This window comes from Mustela nigripes, chromosome 9 (assembly GCF_022355385.1).
Source record: "Mustela nigripes isolate SB6536 chromosome 9, MUSNIG.SB6536, whole genome shotgun sequence".
Classification (NCBI taxonomy): Eukaryota; Metazoa; Chordata; class Mammalia; order Carnivora; family Mustelidae; genus Mustela; species Mustela nigripes.
Window position 1 is genome coordinate 61,473,015 of NC_081565.1, and position 19,236 is coordinate 61,492,250.

General features: G+C 40.2%; 1 protein-coding gene across 1 annotated transcript in view; it reads left to right on the forward strand.

Moving 5' to 3' along the window:
- The window catches only part of GLDC (glycine decarboxylase), a 95,774-nt gene that overhangs the window by 31,751 nt on the left and 44,787 nt on the right, over positions 1–19,236 (forward strand). The window contains exons 6-15 of the mRNA XM_059411680.1: positions 1,044–1,191; positions 1,701–1,897; positions 4,688–4,784; positions 10,260–10,365; positions 12,121–12,260; positions 12,827–12,907; positions 15,082–15,179; positions 15,906–15,990; positions 16,135–16,176; positions 17,520–17,662. Of these exons, the coding sequence (XP_059267663.1) occupies positions 1,044–1,191; positions 1,701–1,897; positions 4,688–4,784; positions 10,260–10,365; positions 12,121–12,260; positions 12,827–12,907; positions 15,082–15,179; positions 15,906–15,990; positions 16,135–16,176; positions 17,520–17,662 (1,137 nt within the window). The remainder of the gene's footprint in view (positions 1–1,043; positions 1,192–1,700; positions 1,898–4,687; positions 4,785–10,259; positions 10,366–12,120; positions 12,261–12,826; positions 12,908–15,081; positions 15,180–15,905; positions 15,991–16,134; positions 16,177–17,519; positions 17,663–19,236) is intronic.

Sequence of the window (19,236 nt, forward strand, 5' to 3'; positions counted from 1 at the left end):
TCAATCTTATTTTGAACTCAGGGATAATATATATCATACTCATCTCTGTTGTTTCTCTCTGTTACTTTCAAACTGATTGGCGGTGAACCTGGTTTATATTGAGGTTGTTCAGTTTTACTTTCCCTCCTACTGTCTTCCTGAGATCTTGCCTCGTAAGTAAAATGTGCCAGAATGGAGAATATAGAAGTGACTTTAGTTGCCTTTGCTTTGTATTGAGTAACCCTGTTGTTTGTTTTCTTTTTTTAAAAAGAAAATTAAAAATACTGAAATAATTTCAACAATGTTCTGGAAAGCTTGAAAAGTAGGGGGAAAATGGAATTCTCATGCAATTGTTAGAATTTAGTGTATACTACTGCAAACATTGTTTATAGGGAATCTAAGTAAAACCTAGGTGTGGTATGATATAGACAAAAACAAGCATACTATATTAGTTTAGTGCTGTAATCAGATAAACACAGCACAGCTGTCCCTGGCTGGTGTATTTGTTTGCTTTCTTCTTGTAATAACTGGGCAATTTTATATTTCCCAACCCCAAACCACCATCCCTTCAGAAGGGGTGTTCTCACATAGGATTGGAACTGGATGGTTAAGAAAGGTCTTTCTCTTTGTCTTATTGATGGCTTTCCATTCACCTAAAACTGATCCCAGGTGAAAGTGGTGACTGCTGTCTAAAGTTGGTTCTTTAGTCCTAGGAAGCCTTGTTCCTGACCCTTTCAGGAGCAGGTTCTAGCAGGAAAGGCGGAATGGGAGTGGTAAGGGTGGAGGAGAGAAACAGAAGCCAAGCTGTTGGAAGCACTTGAGATGGTGTGAAGCTCTGTTAACAATGAAAGGTCAGATGTGAGATGGGCACATGCACGTGTGTGTGTGTGTGTGTGTGTGTGTGCGTGCCTATATGTGAGTGTGTGTCAGGATGAGGTGGGGTGAGGGACAATGAGGAAGGACATGGAAGATGGACACTATATCACTGAAAATAAATTGTAAGGGATTTTTATTTTCTCTTGAAAATCAAAAGCATGATTGCTCTTTGTCTATTGTCTTTCCAGATACAATGGCGTTCTCATTGAGCTGAAGTTACCCCATGAAATGGACTTCAGTGGAAAAGATGTTAGTGGAGTGCTCTTCCAGTATCCAGACACTGAGGGGAAGGTGGAAGATTTCACAGAGCTTGTGGAGAGGGCCCATCAGACTGGGGTAGGCAAATCTCTCCTTGTGGGGGTTCACGGAGGTGTGTCCCAACTTTGAATTAATGATTTTAATGCATCTTAGTTTCTATACCTGTATCGCCTAGAATGTTAAGTTCTATCCTTCCTGCCTTTTTTCAAGTTTATTTTGTTCATTAATTCCTGGCATTCAGTAATTTTTTTTTAAGATTTTATTTATCTGAGAGAGAGAGAGCATGAGGAGGGGGAGGAGCAGAAAGAGAGGGATAAGCAAGCCCCCTGCTGAGTGAGGAGCTCAATGTGGGGCTTGATCCCAGGCCCCTGGGATCATGACCTGAGCTGAAGTCAGATGCTTAACTGACTGAGCCACCCAGGTGCCCCTTTGTAAATATTTTTGAATGAATCAGTGAGTAAATGGAATTCACCAGGTCTGAAACAACCCTGTCTGTCTGCTTATATTGAACATAATTTACTACTCTCCAACTGCTCTCAGGAGAAGGTGACAATTAACCACCACTTTCTCTCTTGTGTCCTTTCTAGAGCCTGGCCTGCTGTGCTACTGACCTTTTAGCTCTGTGTATCTTGAGGCCTCCTGGAGAGTTTGGGGTGGACATTGCCCTCGGTAGCTCACAGAGGTTTGGAGTGCCACTGGGCTATGGCGGACCGCATGCGGCCTTTTTTGCTGTTAGAGAAAGCTTGGTGAGGATGATGCCCGGGAGAATGGTGGGGGTAACAAGGTAACACAGCTCACGTTTCTCCACTTTTTGATTGTGCTTATTGTTTTTCCTGTCTCGTCTGATTACAAAAGTTGTTGATTTTTCTCTGAATTTAATTGGGCCATGCAGGGTAATTTACAGCATATTGGTATTGAAGTCATAGAAGTTAAGTTTTCAATTAGGTTGACAAAAGCATTGAAAGACTGGACATTTTAGGTGTGTTTTATATCTAACCACTTTCATTCTCAAAAGCATTATCACGCCACACAGTTAGGTAAAAGACATGCACAGTGAGAGATTACCATGTACACATAACTGTTATCTACATTATTTCATAGAGGTCTGCTACTTATTTTTTCTGGTAATTTCTAAATGTACTCTCTCAAGTGCTTCTCATTGATACACCTCCTCAGATTAAGAATTTAGATAAATGTCATGATTATTACTGGGGAAATTTAGCATGCTCTTTTAGACCTTTCATTGAAGTTGGACTTATTAGCCTAAGTGAATAGTCTCTATTAGTGAATAATTTGAATTTTTGAAAAGCAGCTTACCACATAATAGCAAGAGGCACCTTGCTTTTTAGTGTAAAAATAGTTTCTTCAAGTATTCTTTTTTTTTTTAAAGATTTTATTTATTTATTTGACAGAGATCACAAGTAGGCAGAGAGGCAGTCAGAGAGAGGGGGGGTGGAAGCAGGCTCCCTGCCAAGCAGAGAGCCTGATGCGGGGCTCGATCCAAGGACCCTGAGATCATGACCTGAGCTGAAGGTAGAGGTTCAACCCACTGAACCACCCAGGTTCCCCAGTTTCTTCAAATTTTTACATTTGCTTCTTTCAGTGATATATCTTTACCAGGCGAAATGAGGCAGAAAATTTTCTAATTAAAAAGAATTTAATATATTGTTGTCTGCTGATTTTTTTTTTTTTTTAAAGATTGTATTTATTTGTTTGGGAGAGAGAGCAGAAGCAGTGGGAGAGGCAGGCAGAGGGAGAGCAGGCTCCCCACTGAGCAAGGAGCCCGATGTGGTGCTTGATACCAGGGCTCTGGGATCATGATCTGAGCTGAAGGCAGATGTCTAACTGACTGAGCCTCCCAGGCATCTCATCTGCTGGTTTGTTTGGTTTTTTTTTAAGATTTACTTTATTTATTTGACAGCACAAGCACGGGGAGCAACAGGCAGAGGAAGGGAAGAAGCAGGCTCCTTGCTCAGTGGGAAGCTTAATGTGGGGTTCCATCTCAGGACCCTGGAATCATCCATGACCTGAGTTGAAGGCAGACACTTAACTGAATGAACCACCCAGGACCACCTGTTTGCTGATTTTTTAAAAAAAATTTTTAATTTTAGTTATTTATTTGACAGAGATAAAGAGAGAACACAAACAGGGGGAGCAGCAGGCAGAGGGAGAGGGAGAAACAGGTTCACCCCTGTGCAAGGAGCCAGATGCAGGGCTTGATCCCAGTACTCTGGGATCATGACCTGAGCTAAAGGCTGACACTTAATGGCTAAGCCACCCAGGTGCTCCTATCTGCTGATTTTTGTATTATCTTTCTGAAAGATCTTTGCTTATCTTTCTGAAAAATGGACCCCAGAGCTTGGTGAAATAAGGACAGGACTGTTGAATCTTTCTTTTTTTTTTTTTTTTAATTTTTAAATTTTTAAATTATTTTATTTTTAAGATTTATTTATTTGTCAGAAAGAGAAGAGAGAAAAGAGCACAAGCAGGGGGAGTGGCAGGCAGAGGGAGAAGCAGGCTCTCCACTAAGCAAGAAGCCCAACTCCAAACTCAATTTCAGGACTCTTTATTAAAGATTTATTTATTTATTTGAGAGAGAGAGAAATATGAGTGGGAGGGACAGAGGGAGAGCAAGAGAGAATCTCAAGCAGACTCTGAGTGAGGAGACCTACTCAGGGCTTGATCCCACAACCCTAAGATTGTGACCTGAACAAAAACCAAGAGTAAGTTGCTTAACCAACTGCACTACCCAGGTGCCTGTATCCAAATTCTTAATTATATTAGGAAAGAAGGAAAATTTTTCTTTTTCTTTTCTTTTCTTTTTTTTTTTTAAAGATTTTTATTTATTTGTCAGAGAGAGAGAGAGGGAGAGAGAGCGAGCACAGGCAGACAGAATGGCAGGCAGAGGCAGAGGGAGAAGCAGGCTCCCTGCCAAGCAAGGGGCCCGATGTGGGACCTGATCCTAGGATGCTGGGATCATGACCTGAGCCGAAGGCAGCTACTTAACCAACTGAGCCACCCAGGCATCCCAGAAGGAAAATTTTTCTTAGAGATAAGTGGTAAGATTATTAATATTCTTTTTTTAAGTTCTTAAAATCCAGGTAACATACAGTGTAATACTAGTTTCAGGTGTACAATTTATTGATTCACCACATTCTTTTTCTTTGTAGCAATACAGTTGCTTTAGATTCTAATGCAGAGGTTGATTCCTTTGTCAGATACCTTTTTTCTGTGCCTGCCAAGATGCTTAAAGTGAAATTGAATTTTCTCTAAATTTAATTTTAAATTGAATCTTCATTCCCCATCATTATATTAGTCTGGGTAATTCCTGGGAAGTTTCCTTTCAAGGTTGCTAGTCTTACTGTATATATCTCAGTTCCTCCCTCAGAGTGTATACTAAAAATTATTAGTCCTATTTAAAACAGGGTGGCTTAGGAATTGTTTCTTTATGGCCTTGCAGCCAAATACATTTTCTAGGTTCCTTTCAAGCTGGGAAGGAAAGAAATAGGCCCATTTGTGACCACCCTTGTGCTATGATCATATGTATTAACTAAGTATTTTATTCTTGGACCAGAGATGCCACTGGGAAAGAAGTGTATCGTCTTGCTCTTCAAACCAGGGAACAACACATCCGGAGAGACAAGGCTACTAGCAACATCTGTACAGCTCAGGTAGATCACATGCCTGCCTTGCCCACTGAATCGTTTAGAATTAACAGAAATGAGCTGCTCATGCATTCACTCAATTGTTCTTTCATCCGTTTACCACCTACTGGCCAGTGTTTGCATCAGAAATGGTGTGATCTTACTGGTAGAGAAGCCCTGTGGTCTTGTCAGAACCAAAATATAATGTATTTTCCTGGAGTTCTGTGTACGAATATATTTGATACTTCAGTGTTTCTAGCGTTCTCGGCCATTGGGCCAGGTCCCTTATGGGTGGCATGCGACTGGGCACTTTCCTTAGGGTTGAAATGGAAGCCCTCTAGGAATGTGGTGAGGAAGGCAACATGACCATGCTTGAGGGGTAATGAAGATTGCCTGTTTGGTGGTGGTCGTGGGGTACTCTTGCTGGGGACTCAGGATAAGCATTCCTGAAAGGATGGAATAAAAGAGGAGTAGCTTCCTAAGTTCCTGATGATTTTGGAAGTTGTCCAGGGTTCATGTCAGAAGGAGTAGTGTTTGAGACCAGGCCAGTTTCGGGGCTTAGGTGGAGGATTCTTCCTGAGCAACCAGTCCATCTTCTCCTTCAGGGTGAGAGAAAGAGCTCTCCTTCAACATTTCAGTGGGCAGTACAGTGCTTTTTTCTCTTAGGGCATTGGCTGAAAGCACCACCACCAGGTTTTAGAAAGACTCTCCAGGGGCAGTAGATAATAAGATCTTATATTTGGTTCTATAGCCTTGGTCTTTGGACTAGCTTCTTCAGTAGGTTTTCTTGTCTTATGGCCTCAAAAAGGTGGCTGCTGCTTTTTAGTTAGTTAAGAACTCTTCTGTTATCACAGGAAGGAGCCAGCTGTCAAGAGTTTTTCCTCTGTTGATAACAAATTGAACTTTATGTGATGTTATTACTTTCTGTAGTTTACCCCTCATTTGTTGAATTCCCTGCTTGCATACTTCCCCTTCCTTTGCAACTACTTATTGTTCCTCATTGTTCTGCTCATGTACTTGCAAAAGATATCTGTCTGGTTATTAAATGCATTAAGGGTTTTTCTGCTTCAATGTTTGAAATTAATTTTACTGGTGAACTTGGGCTGAACAAAGGTCTCCATCTTTTTTAGCAATTATTAAAGTGATGTTTGCCTTGGAACTAGCCCAACTCTGTTTTCTTTGATTTTTTTTTTTGAAGATTTTATTTGCTTGTTTGTTTGCTTATTTATTCATTTATTTATTTATTTAACAGAGGTTGAGAGAGAGAAAGAGAAGTGAGAGAGGGAACATAAGCAAGGGAGTGGGAGAGAGAGAAGCAGGCTTTCTGCAGAGCAGGGATCCTGATGTGAGGCTTGATCTGAGGACCCTCACATGACCTGAGCTGAGCAAAAGGCAGATGCTTAACGACTGAGCCACCTACGTGCCCCTTCTCTGATTTTTTTTTTTAAGATTTATTTATTTATTTTAGGGAAAGAGTTGGGAGTGGGCAAAGGAGTAGAGGGAGACAGGAGAGAGAATCCCAAGCAGACTCCACCACAGTGGGTGTGGAACCTGATGTGCTGCTCAATCCTAGGACCCTGAGGTCACGATCTGAGCTGAAAGCAAGAGTTGGACACTGACTACACCACCAGATGCCCCTGTCTTCTCTGATTTTTATCTTCTCATTCTGGAGAGCTTCTAGCTACCCATTGTCTATTTCATTTCATGAATTTCTTTTCATAATTGGTTGCATAAAGCAGTTGCTCATAACTCCAGTGTCATTCTCTATAAGCATGTAATTAATCTTTTTTGTTAGGAGATGACTGATAATTTTTTGAGATGCTCCTTGAGCACTATTGCCTTTAACTCCAGCTTTCTGCTTCCTTAGCAACTGCTCTTTGTTTCTTGACTGCCCCTTTTCTCTTGAGCATAATAGGCTCCACGCTGGAATTGTCTTAATTGTGCACTGTTGGTAGTACAAAGCCTTTTTTTTTTTTTTTTAAATCTCTGAAAGTGTGTTATTGAATTCTTTTTTAAAATTCTTTCTATAAACTTGTGATATTTCACAGTCATCTGACTTTGCATCATGTCCTGTTCTTTATGTCTTCTTTATTCTTGGGTTATACTACCACAAGCAATTTTTTCATTAGCTTTTTCTAAAGTCATTGTGTTGAGGTATAATTTACATTTCATTAACTCTTTCAGTGAGCTATAACTCATAATATTTGACCATTTAAAGAATGCAGTTAATTTATTGCAGATAATTAATTATTTACAATTAATTAATTTCATAAAATTTGACCATTTAAAGAATACAGTTCAGTGGATTTTAGTTATTTTTGTGAAGTTGTGCAACCATCACTAGCATTTCATTTCTGAACATTGTCATCACCCCAAAAAGAAACCAGTTTATGAAGCAGTCACTCCCCAACCTTCTCCCCTCCCTACAGCCCCTGAGAACTAGTAATCTACTTTCTTCCTATATGTATTTGCCTATTCTGGACATTTCATATAAATGGGATTTTTACAGTATGTGGCCTTTTGTGCCTAGCTTCTTTCACTTAGCATAATGATTTCAAGGTTCATCCATATTGCGGTATGAATCAGTACTTATTTTTTTTTTATGGCTGAATATTATCCCATTGTATGGACATACCATATTTTGTTTACCCATTTATCAAGTGATGGATATTTGGGTTGTTTCCACTTTTAGGTATTTTGAATAAAGCTGCTATGCACATTCACATACAAGAGTTCATGGGGTCATGTTTTCAGTTCTCTTAGGTATATACCCAGGAGTAGAATTACTACACCATTTTATTGACCCACATTGAACTTTTTGAAAAACTTCCAGACTGTTTTCGAAAGGGGCTTCACCATTTTTTATTCCCTCCACCAGGGAATATTTTATTTGAGGGTTGTAATTTCTTCACATTTTTGCCAATGCTTGTTAATTGCCTGTCTTTTCAGTTATAGCCATCCTAGTGAGTGTGAAGTGTTATCGCATTGTGGTTTTAATATGCATTTCCCTTATAACTAATGATTCTGAGCAACTTTTATGAGGTTGTTTTTTTTTTAAATATTTTATTTATTTATTTGACAGAGAGAGATCACGAGTAGATGGAGAGGCAGGCAGAGAGAGGGAGAGAGGGAAGCAGGCTCCCTGCTGAGCAGAGAGCCTGATGCGTGACTGAGATCATGACCTGAGCCGAAGGCAGCGGCTTAACCCACTGAGCCACCCAGGCGCCCCTATGAGGTTTTGATTATACTTTTTTATTACTTTATTTAAGTAGACTAGTTACATTAAGTTTGTCCAGGTTATCCAGGGAATTTGAATTTTCTTGGTCTTTATTTCCTTGAACTTTGGAGTTCTAAAGCATTTCTATGATTTCTAAAAATGATTTTATATTTGTTGTCAATTTGTTGGCCAGGCACTTGATACAGTTTCCTCTTTGTGGAAAAGAACCATCTCTACATTATGCAGGATTGTTGTGATAAGAGGATTCCAGAGAATTCTGTGAATATCAGGCCTGAGTTTCTATTCCTCAGAAGTAGTCATAAGCATTTGCATATGTAGTGTCATGGGTTGTTTGACTTGCCCTTTCCATGACTGGAAGGTATTGTAGTGCTTCTATATTTATTTCTAATTGTTATACAGAGTCCACAGAGCTTCTGTACTTTCTTGGGGGAATTTTTGTTAAGAAAGTCTATTTCTGTGTTCTCAGATGTCTTCTTCTTTTATAGAAAGGGAAAGAGAGGGAGAGGGAGAAAGGGACTCTTAAGCAGGCTCTATGCCCAGTGCATAGTGCAACGTGGGGCTTGATCTCAAAATCCCAAGATCATTACCTGAGCCAAAATTAAGAGTTACGATGCTTAAGAGTTAAGATATTTAACCCACTGAGCCACCCAGGTGCTCCAGATGTCGTCCTTTCCTTTGCATGTTGGCTTCACTTTCTGGCACCTTTTTTATTTATTTATTTAGTTTTTTGCTAGAGAGAGAGAGAGAGAGCACAAGTAGGGGGCGTGACAGGCAGAGAGAGAAGCAGGATCCCCACTGAGCAAGGAGCCAATGTGGAATTCGATCCCAGGACACTGGGAACATGACCTGAGCTAAAGGCAGATGCTTAACTGACTGAGACAGCCAGGTGTCCCTTTTTGGCGTCTTTTGAGAACTGTTTCTTATTTTGCAGTGGTCCCGTGGATTCTTTCTGGCAGCCTCGCTGAGAAAATCGTACCTAAAAAAATCAATCCAATATTAAATATCATCCAATTTTAAAGCACTATGTTTCTCAGTTTCCCTTCCCATTCGATAGTGATTGGCTGTGAAGATGACCTTGAACTAACTACTGACCTACTTACTATCTTAGGAGAGAAGTCACAAATGGGACTGAAAACTTCAGAGTTTATAGTGCTTACCTAGTAAAATGGGAGTGGCAGTGGGAGAATGGAGTAGCCTGGGCAGGGTAGGAATCTGAGACCTGAGTTGGGACCAGTTTCCTAGAGGGCCAGGATGGTATTGCATGGTTAGAAGATTGCTAATTGGCCGGATCTATGGTGATAACACAAATGAGGGATGGTACCAGGAAGAAGAGAAAAGCACGAGGTGGGCCTCCATCAATTTTTACCACATTGTAACTCCTTTTGGTCTCTTATCCTAGCTATCTTATTTCATCCTCTTCCCTGACTCAACATGCCATCACAGTGGGTCCTTTTCCTTGTTTCCCGCAGGACTTCCTCACTGAACCACCTTGAGCTGCCTGTGCCCCTGAGAAATTCCAGTGCCATTCCTTTCTGTTTTTCATCACACAAAACACAGGCTTCCCTGTAAATGTTTGTGAAACCTCAATCCCGTGGTCAAGGGAGATATCTTTGCCTGAGAAAGTGACTTTGCTGTGAGCAGGGAATAGCCAATAGGTGCTGATTTTCTCTTTCTAATGTATGTCCTGCCAATTCATTCTGGTTTTATTCCCCATGTCCTGCATTTTCATTTTCAGTAGTCCTTTTTCACACAATCTCCACTCTGTCATTTGGCTGAACTTCAGCTTCTAGCACTTTATTTATGCTCTCAGGAGAATTGTGTTTTCTGAGTTCTTGAGTATTTGAAAATTGCTTGTTGCTTTTATCTTTGAACTGTTTGAGTATAAAATTCTTAGATCTCACTTTTTTTTTTCTGACACTTTATTACTCCATTGTCTATCTACATGAAATACTACTTCTCAGTGTTTAGTGACAGCCCCATTCCCCTCTTATGGTGATATGATTATAAAGTTTCATCCTCCTCCTTTATGGTGGTCAAATTTAAAGGTTTAGTGTCGTGATTCCAGGGTGTCTTGGATGCCGTGTTTGCCCCTGAGATAGGCAGGTTATAAATGGTCCCCCACTATCATAGAGAATGCAGGAAATCTGAACATTTTTTGGTCCCTGTTTTCAATTTGGCATTTCAAGTCAAAATAATATTTCTTCTCACTAATTGTCTTCATCACATTGTTGAGCATGATTCCTTAAATGTTCTTGTTGTTTTAGGCTCTCTTGGCAAACATGGCTGCAATGTTTGCAATCTACCATGGTTCCCGTGGGCTGGAGCATATTGCTAGGAGGGTACATAATGCCACTTTGATTTTGTCTGAAGGTGAGTCACTTAACTGTTTAAAAACTTTGGGACATAATAAGACTGATAAACCTGAGTAGGTAAAATAGAAAAATTCTATCCAATACTGTATACAAAATTGAAAGTCAAATAAAGTATTTCAACATTTCTGGGGCGCCTGGGTGGCTCAGTTGGTTAGGCTGCTGTCTTTGGCTTGGGATCCCACATTGGGCTTCTTGCTTGGCAGGGAGCCTGCTTCTCTTTCTGCCTCTGCCACCACTCTGCTTGCTTGTGCACAGGCACACTCTCTCTCTCTCTCTGACAAATAAATAAATAAAATCTAAAAAAAAAAAAACAAAACAAAACTATTTCAACATTTCTGATAGACTGGCTGTTAAAAATTTTAATATGGAGATCTCTTACTTGCTCCCCAGCTCCATAAACATCAGAGGAATGATCACTCAGAGAAAAATGGGCAAAGGACATTAAGTGTAATTTTATTTTTAAAATTTTTTTAAGATTTATTTATTTTATTTTAGAGAGAGAGAGAACCAGGTGGAGGGGCGGAGGGAGAGGGAGAGTCTTAAAGCACAGAGCCTGATGCAGGGCTCAGTCTCACAACCCTGAGATCACGGTCTGAGCTGAAACAGTCAGATGCTTAACTACGTCACCCAGGGGCCTAAACTTAACTTTAAAAGAAGCAAATATACAAATAAATGGCCAATAAGCATAAAGCTTCAACCTTACTATTAAGGAAATGTAAATTGAAACAATAGTGTTTCTCCCATTACTTGGTAAAGATTAAAAAGAATGCTGATATTGGTATAACTTTTTTTAAAGATTTTTATTTATTTATTAGAGAGGGAGGAAGAATATAGACAGAGAGACAGGGAGAAGCAGACTCCTTGCTAAACAGGGAGTCTGACAACATGGGGCTCTGTCCTACCAGAACCCTAAATCATGACCTGAGCTGAAGGCAGATGCTTAACTGGCTGAGCCACCCAGACACCCATGCTGGTATAACTTTTATGAGGGCATGTAAGCAGTACATTATCAAAAGCTTGAAAAATGTGCCTAAGTTTGAATAAAAAATTCTACTTTAGAAATTTATCTAAAGGAAGTAATGATGTAAGGATGTAAAGGATATCCACTGAAGCATTGTTTATAATACCACAATCTTAGAAACAGCCTTGATGTTTAGTCGTAAGCGATTAAACATTAAAAAGATCACAAAGATACTGATCTATAGAAAAAAAATATTCCTTATGTATTATAAATGTTTTAAAGTGTAAAGAACTGTATGTGATATCTCTCTCTCACACACACACACACATCCCAATTCTAGAGTAATATACACCAAATTGTAATTAGCAAGTATTTCTGGATGGTGATTATGGTGATTTTTCTTTTTTTAAATATGTATTTCTTTTATAATATTCTATAGTATAGTAATAAGCATTTAATTTCTTAAAAAAAAAAAAAAAAAAGCAGCTATCTAAACACTGTCTAAGCCAGGAACAGACTATAGTTAAAATTTACCTCTTGGGTCCCCCGAGTGGCTCAGTCAGTTAAGTATCCTACTCTTGATTTCAGCTCAGGTCATGATCTCAGGATCCTCAGCGCTCAGCGCAGTCTGCTGATCCCTCCCCTTCCCTCTGCTTGTGTTCTCTTCAAAATAAATAAAAAATAAAATCTTAATTAAAAAAAAAAAAGTTTACCTCTTTACTTCTCTGTGAAAGGTTAGGGGCTGCAGAGCAGATTTCTGTTGGGGACTCATGGCTCTCCTGTCTTGTCTAGGTCTCAAGCGAGCAGGGCATCAACTTCAGCATGACTTGTTCTTTGACACTTTGAAGATTCAGTGTGGCTGCTCAGTGAAAGAGGTCTTGGACCGGGCCGCTCAGCGGCAAATCAATTTTCGGCTCTTTGAGGATGGCACAGTTAAGTAAAACTTACCCATTTTTTAAAACTATTTTAAAATTTCCTGACTTTTCTTATTAAAAATTTTCTTCTTAAAAAAATAAGCATTGGAATGTTGGGCACAATCTATATTTTTAAACAATCTTCATTTCCCACTAGGAACATTGTGACTTTTAAATAAAGGATAATTCATTCTTAACTTTACTGAAGACTTTGTGTTTTCATGTAGGGGACTCTAAGGCACATATTTTCTCATAATACCCTTCACAATATGACTGTTGAAGGTAAAACATGATAAGTGATATAATAAGTTAAGGAAAGAAAAGGGTAAGTGAATCTAATGTCAATAGGGGTGACCTACAGGCACCAGACTGTTAAGAGCCTGGAGGTGGCTCCTAAAACTCTAAACTTTGTGAAGCCTCAGACTCATCTAGTCACGGGCCAAATTGGATACAGTGGCACCCAGATATTTTGGAATAACTGAGGGTTTTATCCAGCATCTTCCTCCCTTTGACCTCTCTTGGGGTTTCTCCACTGCTCTTGGTGTTTAGGGCTGATGTTTGCCTTTTCATTTTCATTTCTGTAGCTTGGGATTTCTCTTGATGAAACAGTCAATGAAAAAGATCTGGATGACTTGTTGTGGATCTTTGGCTGTGAGTCATCTGCAGTAAGTAAATTAAGAAGGTGCATTTCTTACAATAACTGAGATGTTGTCAAAGATGACTGGGCCTCTTGTTCCATGTGTGACTTTGGGTGGCCTGTTGTTAAAATTACGCCACTGACCATCCCTGACAGCTGGTGGTCACTGCTGTGGGCCCTAGCTAGTACCTTGCAGCCGGGCTACATGGGAGGCTTGTTAATGGTGTTTAATTGTAACTATCCCTAATATGGAGAATCATGACATTGATTTCTTGGTTATCTCAGTTTTGGGAAAATACTCATTCATGTAACATATTTATTGAACACCTAAAACCTGGCAGGTAGTATGCTAGGCCCTCAGGATGGTGGTGAATTAGACATGACTCCTGCCCCGACAGAGCTTAGAGTCTAATGGGGACTCAGACATGTGCAAGATTAAAATCCAGGTGATATGTCATACTAGGTGATGTTTGAAGATGCTCTGTGAGGAGGAGCTTCTCCCCAAGACTTGGAGAAATTGTCCTAAGCTGAGTTCTGAATGATGATGGGTGGGAGTTATCCAATCTGAGATGGCACAATTGAAGAACAAGGTGCTTGGGGCCAGAGGTGTTCCGGACACTGGGAAGAGCAACAATAAACACTTAGAGGACAAAGATTATAATGTGAACTAGGGGCAGTTCAGTGTGGCCGAGTTGGTTTCTAAAAGTTGGTTTCTAAAGTTGGTTTCTAAAGCAATGAAATAGCAGGGCCATGTGAGGAGAAAGGAATGAAGATGATAGAGAGATGGCATGGTGAGATGTTAATCACAACACTCTGCAGGACCCGTGCACAGGAAGCACTCAGTAAACACTGCTGAATGCATCAGTGGAAGGAAACGTTTCCTATACAAGTAGAAATAGGTTCCAGAGTGCTGAACAGTGCCATCCTGGTTGTGTAGGTATTGTTTAAGAGAGGACTTAAGTACCAGATCACAGTTGTAAACCATCAAAGAGATAGCACACTGTTCTTAGTTAATAAATCGGAGTGAATAAGCTGTTTTCTCCCTAGAACTCTGCATTGAATTAAACCCCAGGTTCCATACATTTAAGGAATATTTATGGAGCACCCACCAAGGGCTCTAGGTAGCTGTACTATTAGCCTGCAGCAGAATGAGGAACAAGACATGCATTTATATAATCTGGATATTAAACGCTTATCAGATATGATATGCAAACATTTCTCCCATTCTGTGGGTTATCTCTTAATTCTTGATAGTGTCCTTTGAGATGCAAAAGTTTTTAATTTTACTTGAAGTCTGCTTTATTTACTTTTTCTTTTGTTACTCATGCTTTTGATATCCTATTTGAGAAACCAAAATCCAAATGCAAGATCATGCAGATTTGTGCCTGTGTTTTCTTCTAGGAGTTTTATACTTTTGGCTTTTTAATTTAGGTCCTTAGTTCACTTTGCATTAGTTTTTGTATATGGCATTTGGTATAAGGTAAAAGGTAAGGGTCCAACTTCATTCTTTTGTATCTGGATACCCACTTTCTCAGCATTGTTTGTTGAAGGGATTATCCTCTTTCCCACTGAATGGTCTTGGCACATGTGTTTTATCAGAATTGTTCTCACAGATGAAAGCACTGACAAGGGAGAATACTTATGTGAGTGTTGTATTCATAACTTTTTAAAAAAAATTTACTTACTTGAGAGAGTGTGAACAAGAGCATGCACGGAGGTGGGAGGCAGAGAGAGAGGAAAAGAGAATCTCAAGCAGACTCCCCACTGAAAGCGGAGCCAGAAGCAGGACCCTGAGATGGTGACCTGAGCCAAAATCAGAGTGTCTGCTTAACTGACTGAGCCACCCAGGTGCCCCCATCATAACTTTTCTGATGGCTCCCTAAAATAACTTACTAGAACTTGCTTCATTACTCAAGGAACATGCAGGAGAAGTCTTACTGGGGATGGGGAGAGGCAATAAAAATTGTGATTTTTCCTCTTTTCTGTGGCAAATGTCAATAGAACTTAAAAATGATGCTCTGGAGAATTGCCACAATTCTTGACTCCTGAAACCTGTTATCTCACCATGCCAGATGCCAGGGGGTTGGGCAGTGGTAGTAGATCTCTAGTGCTTTGTTGGGGTACATGCGGACCAGAAGCCTGGATCTCCACAGGTGGTTCCAGGCATGCTTTCCACTGATAGTCTGTGGTCTCTCCACATAGGAGCTGGTTGCTGAAAGCATGGGCGAGGAGCGGAGAGGTATTCCAGGGACTGCTTTCAAGAGAACTAGCTCTTTCCTCACACATCAAGTGTTCAACAGGTTTGTGTGGTTATGTGCATTGTGTGCTGTGGCTTGGGAGTACAATGGAGAGTGGCTGCTTAATTTGTTTTAAAGATTTATTTATTTGAGAGAAAGAGAGCAAGTGAGAGTGTGCAAGTTGGGGGAGGGGCAGAGGGAGAGCATCTCAACTGACATGGTAAATAACTGCTTTAAGTTAACTCCACTAAGCATGGAGCCCGACATGGGGCTTGATCTCACGACCTATGAGATTATGACCTGAGCCAAAACAAAGAGTGGGAGGCTTAACCAACAGAGCCATCCCGGCACCCACATGGAGTAGCGTCTGGATCTAACTATGATATGCTCGGGTTATTGTAGCTCAACTTTGGCTCTCTAATAAACCATATCCATAAGGATTCTATTCCTGATTTTGGCAAAGCCACCTCTTGGTGGTTCTGCTTCATTGGCAGTGTAACCCCTAATCCCACTTGTCAGAAAGAGAGGACTGTGCATACCCAGGAACTCAATGTACTCTTCTTCCCAACCTTCCCTCCTGCCCACAGAAGCTTCTTGTCCTACTGCATTCCCTGAGGTTCGTGGGGGTTCTGTGTCTTTCCTTTCCTCTGATGCTTTTGTTGGCATGTTGCCTATGGCTCAGTTTGATCTGTATTTTGAAGGTGGATCTGTGTGTCTTATATTTCAGGAGGATGTGTATAGACTCTTACCTCATAATAATGCTCCAAATCATGTGTTTTGTGTTCACAGCTATCACTCAGAAACAAATATTGTGCGATACATGAAGAAATTGGAAAACAAAGACATTTCTCTTGTTCACAGTATGATTCCACTGGTAATTCTTGTCTTTATCCCTGGTCGCACCTCTTTGGATTATATCTGATATGCTGCAAGAGGGATGAAGGGGTGGCCATATGGGGAGCTCAAAGGGTCAAGAGGAAATCACTAATGTGATTCGTTTTGGATATGCTTCTTAAAGGGGTCCTGTACCATGAAGCTCAACAGCTCGTCTGAACTCGCAGTAAGTAGGATACTTCTCTTAAGAGGGAACTTAGTAGAAGCAGTGTTCTACCTTGTACATAGTTAGATAACTGGAGAAAGCTACTGGGATTGTGATTTAATAACTACCTGAATAATTCTTTACCTTGCTGTTCTTTTTTTTTTTTTTTTTTTTTAAGATTTTATTTATTTGTTTGAGTGAAATAGAAAAAGAGCTCGAGTGGGAGTGGGCTGGGAGGGGCAGAGGGAAGGGGGGAAGCAGGCTCCCCACTGAGCAGGGAGCCTGATGTGGGGCTCAATCCCAGGACCCTGGGATCATGACCTGAACCAAAAGCAGACGCTTAACCAACTGAGCTACCCAGGCACCCCATCTTTACCTTGCTATTCAACAATTTTAGGAGAAACCCCAATTTTTATTGCAACTTGATCATTTAAATTTGAGTAAAATTATCTGAAATTAATACTGTATGTTAATCAATTGAATTTAAGTTAAAATGATTAAATATATAATATTCATGTCTTCCTACCCCCTATTTATTTATTTGTAGATTTTATTTTTAAGTAATATCCACACTGAATGTGGGGCTTGAACTCACAGCCCTGAGACCTAAGTCAAATGTCTACTGACTAAGCCAGCCACTTGCACCTCCTATTCCCCCTTTTAAACCTGCAATGCTTTTATCAACTTGTAGTTGTTAAGCTCAGTAGAATTCAGAACGTTAAGCCTTCTTTCTAGGAATCCATTCACAGTGCCAGAAGGATAGAGGTTTTGATTTATTTCTTGTATCAACAGAAGATTTGTGTAACTTGCTCTTGTGGTTGATAAATATCTCTCCTAGGCTAGGATCCATTTTAGCAGAACTGTCTTCTTCCTTTTTTCCATAGGATTATTCTAGTATGACAAACAGATCAGACAACAAAATCATTTTATATTGTGATTGGAAGCATTTTCCCCATTTGCTTTTGTTTGTGTCTTGTTCTGCTCAGTGAAGAGAGGATAAATATATGTGCTGTTAAACCATACCGGAAACAACTCATTGGGTTTCATGGATATAAATCTATTTCAGGGACTTTTTGTTCCTGAAAAGATAAAAAAAAAAGTTTATATTTTTGTGTAACTTCCCTTTCTATGCCCTTCTGACCCACTTACAAAATGAAGGCAGTAAGAGTACTTACCTGGTAAGACTGTGGTGAGATTTAATGAATTAATGTGTTTAAAGTGCTTAAAACAATGCCTGATACATAATAAACACTCTTTGTGCTAGGTATTGCTATACTTATTATTGTCATCATTATTAAAGTTAGTATTGTTCTTACTATTACAGTTGTACATGTGCATGTGTTTTCTCCCCTGTTGCTCTTTAGCCTATCACATGGAAAGAATTTGCAAACATTCACCCATTTGTGCCTCTGGACCAAGCTCAAGGGTATCAGCAACTTTTCCAAGAGCTTGAGAAAGACTTATGTGAACTCACGGGCTATGACCGATTCTCCTTCCAGCCTAACAGGTAAGAGATTTCTTCTGTTTTTTTCAGCTATCTCTTTTGGTATAGTACCCCTCCCTCTCAAAACTTTGAGACTTGAAACAACAATTTCGTATCATTCTGAGAGTTGAGTAGACAGTTAACTCCACTTGGGTGGATGGCCAGAAGGTCAGCTAGTAGCCACATTCACATAGATGGCAAGTTAATGATGGGCTGTTGGCTGAGAGCTCAGTGGAGGATGTTGCCCTGGGCCTTGGCTCTTGTTCATGTAGACATCTCCATATGGTTGCTTGAGGCTCGTTCATCCTGGAATGATGTCTAGGTTCAAAGTGGAGTGTTCCATGATGGAAGAATGTGGAAGCTGCAAAACCCCTTAAGGCTCAGCCTTTGGAGTTTCACAGCATGACTTCCAGAGAATTCTTTCTATTAAAGCAAGTGACAGGGCTAGCCCAGTTTGAATGCAGGAGAGGACAACACATAGGTGTGAATGTCCAGAGTTGTGTTTCATTGTGGGCCATCTTTGAAAACTAGTTACTATATCCATCAATGACATAACATTAGAATTAGAATCAAGTACACATGTTAACTCCTAGGAAGCAGCAGTGTCTCAATCCAGTTGGGTCAGGAGAACCTAGATCCTGGTTTGTGCTATCACTAATAACTTTGAAAGTTCCCTGCCCCCATCCTGGCCTCTTTCTTTATCTGTAAAGTAAAAACTCTGAAGAACAGTGAGGGGTTTTTTTTGTTTTTTTGTTTTTAAAGCAGAGGGCTCTAGCACCAGTTTTGGGGTACTTAATAAAATACAAATGTCTGTGTCCCACTGTAGCCCTCCTGATCATAATCTCCAGGAGTTAGAGGACTAAGACATCTTATTTTTAAGAAGCAAAAAAATGATTCTGATATACATCCAATTTGCAATCCCATTGGTTTGTGATCTGTCTTGAAGGGAAAAGAGAGAGAGAGAGAGATGGGTAGACACTTTTATCAGCATGAATTCACATTTCAAGTATCTTCAGAAGAGTTGTGTTTCTGTGGCTGGATTCGCCACCTTCCGCTACTCGAGTATAATAATTCTCTACCAGCAAACTCATCATTTACATCACTCAAGAGCTTTAGAAATGCAGACTTCAAGATACAAAAATCAGGGACGCCTGGGTGGCTCAGTTGGTTAAGCGGTTGCCTTCAGCTCAGGTCATGATCCCAGCGTCCTGGGATCGAGTCCCACATCGGCTCCTTGCTCCGTGGGGGGCCTGCTTCTCCCTCTGACTCTGCCTTCCACTCTGTCTGCCTGTGCTCTCTCTCACTCACTCTCTCTCTGACCAAAAAAAAAAAAAAAAAAAAAAGATACAAAAATCAAGGAGCAAAAAATACATTATATGTTAATAAAAATAATTTTAAAAAGATACAAAAATGAATGCTTTTTAAAAAAGATTTATTTATTTGTACTGGGTAATAGCAGAGGGAGAATCTTCAAGCAGACTTCCCGCCGAGGGAGAAGTCTGACAGGGGGCTTGATCTCACAATCCTGAAATCATGACATGAGCCCAAACCAAGAGCTGGAGGCGTAACTAACTATACCACCCAGACACCCCCAAAAT